This window comes from Otolemur garnettii, unplaced genomic scaffold (genome assembly GCF_000181295.1).
Source record: "Otolemur garnettii isolate 467f Iridium unplaced genomic scaffold, OtoGar3 scaffold00020, whole genome shotgun sequence".
Lineage (NCBI taxonomy): Eukaryota > Metazoa > Chordata > Mammalia > Primates > Galagidae > Otolemur > Otolemur garnettii.
Genome location: NW_003852415.1, coordinates 3,790,412 through 3,798,459, shown reverse-complemented (window position 1 = coordinate 3,798,459; position 8,048 = coordinate 3,790,412). Strand labels below are relative to the sequence as shown.

The 8,048-nt window shown below is 53.8% G+C and overlaps 1 protein-coding gene across 6 annotated transcripts in view; it reads right to left on the bottom strand.

Annotated features, from left to right (window-relative positions):
• The window catches only part of TMEM63C (transmembrane protein 63C), a 51,121-nt gene that overhangs the window by 8,905 nt on the left and 34,168 nt on the right, over positions 1-8,048 (bottom strand). For 2 of the 6 annotated variants that reach the window (XM_012803515.2, XM_012803516.2), the window contains exon 23: positions 4,275-6,957. In XM_012803515.2, the coding sequence (XP_012658969.1) occupies positions 6,751-6,957 (207 nt within the window). In that variant the 3' untranslated portion in view covers positions 4,275-6,750. Of the gene's footprint in view, positions 1-4,274; positions 6,958-8,048 lie in introns of those variants that run through there. The other 4 variants (XR_002772520.1, XR_002772519.1, XM_012803517.2 and 1 more) reach the window with 4 other exon arrangements.

Genomic DNA, 8,048 nt, shown 5'->3' with positions numbered 1-8,048 from the left:
CCACCTTAGGTGTATGTGGCTGGTGCCTTAGCCACTTGAGCCACAGGCACCGAGCCTTTTTTTCTTTTTTTTTTTTGTGAGACAGAGTTTCACTCTGTTGCCCAGACTAGAATGCACTGGCATCACCTTAGCTCTCAGCAACCTCAAACTCCTGGGTTCAAGCAACCTTCTTGCCTCAGCCTGCTGAGCACCTGGGACTAGGCATATTACCATGACCACCAGCTAATTTTTCTGTTTTTAGTAGAGATACAGTCTCACTCTCACTCAAGCTGGTCTCAAACTTCTGTGCTCCAGCAATCCTCCTGCCTCAGCCTTCCAGAGTGCTAGGATTATAGGCGTGAGCCACCACCCATCTGGGGCCTCTTTTTAGGCTCAGATGGCTAAGCCTGCTACATTATGTGACTGCAGACATAGGGTCTATGGCATGCTAGGGATGCCTTTCCCACTGTGGGAATTTTCTGGACCCCCACAAGCTCCATGGGACAGGGCCTCATGTCCCACCTGACCTCATGATGGCTCAGACTCAGGTGTCCACTTCTGGCCTACAGGTCCCAAGAGTTTGACGTCCAGTCAGGTGGCAGGGGGTAGAGGGGGGTGACCTGGCTTTGGAAAGGTCAAATGCCCTCCTGTGACCCGTGTCTTAAGCCATTCTAAGCATGGACGCTTTCACCGCTCTTGAAGGCCACCCTTCCACGAGTGTGTGCACGTGTGTGTACACATGTGTGTGTGCACATGTGAGTGTGTGTGCGCCGGGAGTTTCTTCCATCTTCCACATTCTAGATCCTGCCCTGTCATCCTCTCTCCCTCTCTCCTTCATTCCGTCCCATTCTATCATCCTATACAAAATGCTACATCCTAGACGGCCCCCCTCACCCCCTTCCTTCTGCAGCTACTGCTCTGGTTGTTTACTTCCCTTTGATAGCAGTGCTCTTCGAAAAGGTCTCCTCTCCTCACAGTTTTCATTTCCTCACTTGGTATGGAACAGTGGGAACCTATTTCAACCAGGCTTGTCCTCACTCCAAATCTGCTACAGCCAAGGTCACCCACAGATTCCATCTTGCCAAATTCAGGGATCACATCTTAATCCTCTTCTGCTCAGCAGTACCCCAAAGGGTTGGCCACTGCTTTATTTTTAAACTTTTTATTGTGGGAAAAACATTAACATGAACAAAAATCAAGAGTTGTCTAAGGAATCTCCACGTAACCTTCACCCAGCAACAACAAAGAATAACTCAAGATCTCCCCCTCCTTTTTTTTGTTTATTTTTTTTGTTCGCTGGAGAGTATTTAAGCAAATCCAAGGCTTCCTGTTCTCCCCCCTGTAAATTCTTTCACATGAATTTTGAGCTGATATTTTTCCCGCATTTACCTGACAAGATGAATGCTCTGCCTCACCAGCCCAGTCCAGGTTCCAATGTCCCTGGTGTCTTTCTGTGGCTGGTTTGTTCAGCTCAGGCTGCAAACCAGGCCCACATGTGTGTATTTGCATCTGATCCTGTCTCTTCAATCTTTCAGTCCACACCAGCCCTCCTCCCCTTCTCCCTTAAGCCTGGACAAACCGGGTCCTTTGTGTAATGGCCTATCTAGCACTCTGGGCTGAAGCTTCCTGGTGGTGTCCTGATGTGCTCCTCTGAGCCCCACACTGGCAGGTGCAGCTGAAACTGAGGGCTCCCCTTTCCTCTGTGAGCCCCTCCTGCTCTCCCTGTGGGTTCTCTTCCCTGGGCCGTCTCCTGTCAAGGTCTCGGCAGCCCCAGCCTTGCCCACCACCCAGATGCCAATGTCATTGGCATCCACACCGCTAGCCTAACTCCTGTATCCAGCCATCTCCTCTGCATCCCTTCATGGCATCTCAAACGTAACATGACCAAATAAGGACCCAAACCATAACTGTCCCTGAACCTCAGTCTCTATTCCAAATTTAACTACTTTCTTCTTCCCTCTGTGGCTTTCCTGATCCAAGCTACCACTCCCTCTCCCCTGGGTGCCCCCAGAAGAGCCCCCCTGGGCTTTCTGCACCCACTTGTTCCATGTCCTCTTGTTCCACCCTAGCTACACGAGGGTATGTGAGGGAGGTTACATCGGTGGGTGCCAGGGGCTGCAGGAGGAGGGATTGTTAGCTCCTGCTTAATGGGTACAGAGTCCTAGCTGAACAGTTGTGGAGATGACTAGCGCCTCATGAATGTATTTTGTGCCACTAAACTGTATACTTAAAAATGGTTAAGACAGTCAATGTGATTATGTGTCCCATAATTTTTTAAAAAATTGAAAAAAAGATACATAAAGGGATCATGTCATCCCTCCCTGCCCAGAATTCTCTAGCAGCTTCCCTGTGAAACCTGGAGTCCTAGTGTGGCCTACACAGCCCAGTGTCCTCTTAGACAGCACCTTCGTCCCTTCCTCCCCTTGATCTCTAGCTCTGGCCACTCTGGCCTCCTTCCTTGCCATCCCTCGGGCCCTGTACACGTTCCCGCACACCCTCTGCACGTTCCCTTTTCCATGCACAGAGCTTGTGCCCGCCCTGCCTACCTCCAGACGCTTCCTGCCCTTGCCTATGTGATGCTACCCTACGTGGTAGCTTATTGCCCTGTAATCTTCCACTGCACAGAAGCCAGCAGGCTATTGTAGAAGCCACTCTGCGCTCCAAGGTAGCCAGAAGGGCCTCTGAGGCCCGTGTGTGACTCTCTGGCCCATGCGGTAGTCACATTTATTGCAAAGGAGGATAATCACAACACCAGGATAATCACTCAGGAGTCCCAGATGGGGAGACACTGAGGTTCTGAGGGCGGACCATGCCTGGACTGTTCCCTTACTCACTCACCCCTCCCTGCACATTATCGTCACCTGGGGCTTTTACAAGACAGAAGTGACTGGCAGAAAATTTGGGTTGTTCAGGGATGGGACCAGAACATTTGGATTGTTTAAAATCTCTCAGGAGACTCCTGTTTGTGGTGGGATGGCAAGCCCCCCAAATTGAGGCACGGGCAATGCTGGGCTGTTGGTTGTCTAGGCTGAGGAACTGTCACATGTGTAGAAAGCAGCTCTGTTGAGAAAACCTGGGAACCTGTCTTCTGGCAAGCCAGGCTCCCCACACCTCCCGAGGGGTTTCCACAAAGCAGACTTAGAAACCTGGAGTCGGGTCACCAGGAAGCTCCTCAGGAGACCTGAGCTTCCCTGGTGTCCTGCCCTTACCACTCCAGTGTTGGCCTTGGAGGGGCCTAGGTCCTCCTGCTTCCTCCCAGGCCCTGCAGTAAGCGCCCACACTGCATCTCTCTGTCTCCAAGAAGTCCCCAGTAGGCCTGCTGAACCACAGAGTGGCCCAGGGCTTGTGACCTGGGGGACCCTGAGAGGTCATAACTCCCCCCTCCCATGCAGCAGCCCTTGTGGATTTCATCTGACTGGACTTGGAAAACAATTGTTTTGAGGGGAGAGGCCACAAGTCTGGGCCCTGGCCCTGTGCCCACACTCATCCCGTGAGGGCTCTGAATCTATGACCATGGAGGGACTGTGAAAGTGTGAGGGGGGTAGTGGGAAACAGCCTTTGGCAGCTGCCCCCAAGACTTTCATCCACTGTTGCCCCAGGGAGCAGTGGGTGAAGAGGTCTCCCCAGCCCCCCTAATCTGCCCTCTTCAGTAAGAAGGTTGACCTCAGATCTTCCCACCCCTGCTTTTTGGATGAGGTGACCATCCTGGGCCATCTAGCTGACAGAAGGATGGCAGGAACTAGGTCTCCTGATCCAGAGACACATCCCCCAGGTCAGGGGACTTCTGTCTCCTCCTTGCCACAGGTGTGACCTGGATGCCCCACATATCTCCACCTCTTCCACCCGCCCTGGTGTGGACTTGAGCCCTTCTGCTGCCACTTCTGGGGACCTCACCTGAAATCTATGTCTTCTAAGTCTGGCCACTAGTCTAATGACAGGGCTCAGCACTCAGCAGGGGCTTCAGCTGCCCAGGGAAAGCATCACTGCCGGCTTCCTGGGAAGCTCCAGAAATGTCTACCTACCGCACGGCAGAGTGAAGTGTTCACTCCTGGTCTCCCCAGCAGACCACGCAGTACTTACCAGGCCTTACTCCCATGGGGATATGAACACAGGAAGCCTTCAGGGGCAAGGGGACCCCAGAAGGGACAGCTCTGGCCCCAGGGGCAAAAGCTGTGAGGAAAGGTGTGGCTGCAGCTTGGTGACTTGAGGGAACTCATCCCTAGGAGCTCTGCTCCCTCCAGGTGGAGGGAAGGACCTGTTGGGCCAGTCCAGAGGCAGAGGCACAGGCTGCAGGGTCGGGAGGGCTTGTTTATTCAAGGCACAGTCATAGCATTAATAACGAGAAGGTTCAGCATTCTGGCACATTCCTGTAGTGGTGGCCAAAGTTAGTCCACACCCCTCACCGAGGCCCCAGAGGACGAAATGCTGCTGATAGGCACTTTGCTCCCAGAGGCAGCTGGAGGCTGGGCAGGCAAGTGTGGGCCTGCTCATGCCCCAGGAAGGCCCCCTCAGAGGCTCTAGTCTAAACAATACTGGGAGGCCCCATGGGAATCAGCTCCCTCCAGAAGGGATCACATTTGGCGCTTTGGTGGATGGATTGGAGGAGGCTGAGAAGATGGGCAGGGGAGACTGTGGTAGGTAGAGGCCAGCAGGTGAGACAGGTGTGGGCCAAGGGAGGAGGCTCCTAGGAGAGCCTGGATGTGTCATGGGGGAACTAAAGGACTCCCCACCACCACCCTGGAGTGACCGTGGGAGATCCAGATAGAGCCAGCTGTGGTGGAGCCTCCTAGTTTGCCTAAGAGTGGACTCTGGAACTCTCAACATTGGCACCACCTCCTCACAGAGCCAGACTGCTCCCAGCCACCAAGACCCTTCCCATACATAGCTTCTGAGGGCTACAGGGGGAGGTGGGCAGCAGACAAAGGGCAGAACCAGCAGGGACTGCAGCTGCCAGCAAGGAATGCTAGAGAAGGAGGGGTCCCAGGCCAACTTCTGGCAGGACCCCCCCCACCCAATTCACACTATAGGGCTGGGCAGGGCCAGGAGTTGGCCATCTCCCCACTGTGGGCAGCTTCCCTGCTGGGCCCAGCTGCTCTGCTATGGAAGGGGCCTTTCTCTTTGTTGGTTGGTGGAATTCTGGGAGGAGGCCAGGCTGGATATAATTTCTCCCTTATTCCTAGTTGGACAAGGAATGAGAAAGACAGCCATCTCCCCAGCCTACCCAACTTCTCTGGAAAGATCCCCCATGCCAAAGTTTGGCAATATCCATCCCTTGAGTACTATTTCTGGTCTGTGCTGGAGCTTGGAGCTTGGAGCTTCTGGGGCTGGGATGTCAGCAAAGGTAATACAAGAACAAGGCCCAGGTGATCTGAGTTTGGGGCAGCCATGTGCCTGGGGCCTGGTGGAAATGTTCAGGTGAGGTGAGCCTTGGCCCACTACCAGCAGGTTGTCAGCAGGAACCCAGACCTTGGAGAGGGCTTTGGAACATGCAGACCCCATTCAACTTGGTGAGTTCTGGTTTACTGAGACCCCAGCCAGCCCTTCTCCAAGTCCTCCTCAGCTGGGCTTCATGGTGGTCCTGATGCAGGCCTGTCCTCTGCCAGCTATGGCAAAGGTGCTGGGTGTCATCAGCATTGCTCAGGATTCTGCTCAGCTGGGTCTCAGGTGGTGGCAGCTCTGGGGGTGTGGTGGCCTTGCTTCACCAAAAAGGGCTTCTTCACCCCACCCCTCCCCCAGCAGGCCTGGGGGTGATGTCACTGTTGAGGCATTTGCAGGGTTTGAACAAGGGCCACACTGGAGGCCACTTGGATGCAGGGCATGGTGCGGGGCAGCCCTGAGAGGGGATGAAAGGTCCTACATACTTGGGGCAGGGGGTGGCCAGTCCTGTTGGAAACATGGGTTTCTTACCCAAGCTGCTGCCCATCTTGGCCAAGCAGAGGGTCTAGGCACTCAGAGGAGAATGAGGCAAGAGAAGCTCTTAGTGGCCACATCCTTGGCTTCGGGGATCTTCTCATTAGAACCTGGGGCTTAGGGGAGTATGTCTGGTTTCCTACCACTCAGGGTTTGGGGGAGAAGACCCCACTCCAAGAATTCTGTCTCTGCCCCTCCCACCTCACAGTACCCAGAGCAAGGACCAGCCAAGGCTTCCTTCTTCAAAATGCACACAGGTCTCGTTTAATGAGCCCCAGGTGACCTCATCTACCCCTGTAAGAATGGAAAGGAGAAGGGCCTCTATTCTGCAGCTCCTCAGACGTCTGTCAAGGGGCAGAGTAACAGGAAGGGGCTCAGTCACCTCTTTTCAGGTCGATGGGTGCAGAAACTTTTTCTTTCCAGATGGTCATCTGTGTCTCATACTGAAGCTCAGTGCTGGGGAGCAAGGAGTCGGAGGTAGGGGGAGCAGCTGCAGAAGCTCCTTGGAAGGGCAGCTGGTGATGACCCTGGAGAGCCTTCGACAGGCTTCCTTTTGCCTCCTCCCTGGTGCGTGCCTCCTCCGTCTCAATCCCAGGAAGGGATCACAGCTTCAGCCACCCCTCCCAAGACCGTGCTTGCCTGTATCCTCCATCTCATGCAGGCTCCCTCTGTCCTGCCCAGCACCTCCAGTTCCAACTGATCAGCAGGTCGGGGCCTCCATGTAGCTGTAGCTAGGGCAGCAGATGTCTCTACTGGGGGCTTCCCAAAGTCTGCAGCAGGTAGTGGGGAGGTTTAGGCCACCCTCCTGCCTCCCCCTGCCAGACCCTCCCCTGGGTCACCAGCAGAGGCCTGGGGTCCTCATCAGTGGTACTGGCTCTGGCCCTCTAGCTCCAGCCCTTCCTGGAACTCGGATGATTTGTGCTCCCTCGTGAAGCCACTCAGACCACTCTCCTCTTCGCCTTCTTCTGGCGGCTGGCTGTTCATGGTGCCGTAGGTGTGTCTGGCTGGGGAGGAGGCTGGGGTCAGATTCAACTCCGGCTCTTGCAGCACAGTGGCCACATACAGCTGCTTGGGATAGAAGGGAAACAGAAGCAAGGTTACATCCGAGGCGAGGCGCTGGGCACACCCCCTCCCTACATCCCACCCCCATCACCACTGTCCCTTCCAAACCATGGAGCTGTTCTTCTTCCCAATAGCTCAAGCCCTGTCCATCCCACCTGCCTCATTGTCCTTGGTCATTTAAGGAGCATCTAGGGACTCCTAGGGATGGCTAAGTTGGGGGTCTCCCCACTCCCAGTCCTTCAAAACATGTTCTGTTCACTTTTGGTTCTAAGTCAGGCTGAACCCAGGGGAGATGACCTGAGGTTCCCCTCAGCTGGCATCTGGAGAGACCCTTGTTCCTGTGCCAATGCACTTTCTTTCTTTTATTTAAAGATTATTTTTATTTTTATTTTTTTTAGAGATAAGGTCTTACTTTGTAGCAGCCTAGGCTAGAGTGCAATGCATGGTCACAGTTCACCACAACCTTCAACTCCTAGGCCCAAGCAATCCTCCTGCCTCAGCCTCCTGAGCACCTGGGACTACAGGTGTGCACTGCCCTGCCCAGCTAATTTCCTTTATTTATTGTAAAGATGGGGTCTCTCTATGTTGGCCAGGCTGGTCTCAAACTCCTGGCCTCAAGTGATCCTCCTGCCTCGGCCTCCCAGAATGCTATGATCACAGGTATAAGCCACTTTGCCTGGTCAGATGTGCTTTCTAAAGCAGCTTCAGAGGTGTATTCAGAACTCATTTGGGGGATGTCACTGGTTGGCCAGTGAGTTGAGATTTGGAACAGAGACTGCTAGCTGAAGCCTTGGCCATGTGGCCTGTCAAACCCAGAGATGGTCCTAGGAATGCCTGGGCATTTCTAGACTAGAAAAACACAGCAAGCACCAAGGAGGAGAGCAATTTGTCATCATTGGCAGTGACTTTTAAACCAACTCTTTACCTTGAAAATTGGCAATTATCGAATATAATGAAACCTTTCTCATAAGAGTTTTATTTCAGGCTCGGCGCCTGTGGCTCAAGAGGCTTAAGCATCAGACACATACACCTGAGCTGCGGGTTCAAATCCAGCCCAGGCCCGCCAAACAACAGAGACAGCTGCAAGAAAAAAAAAA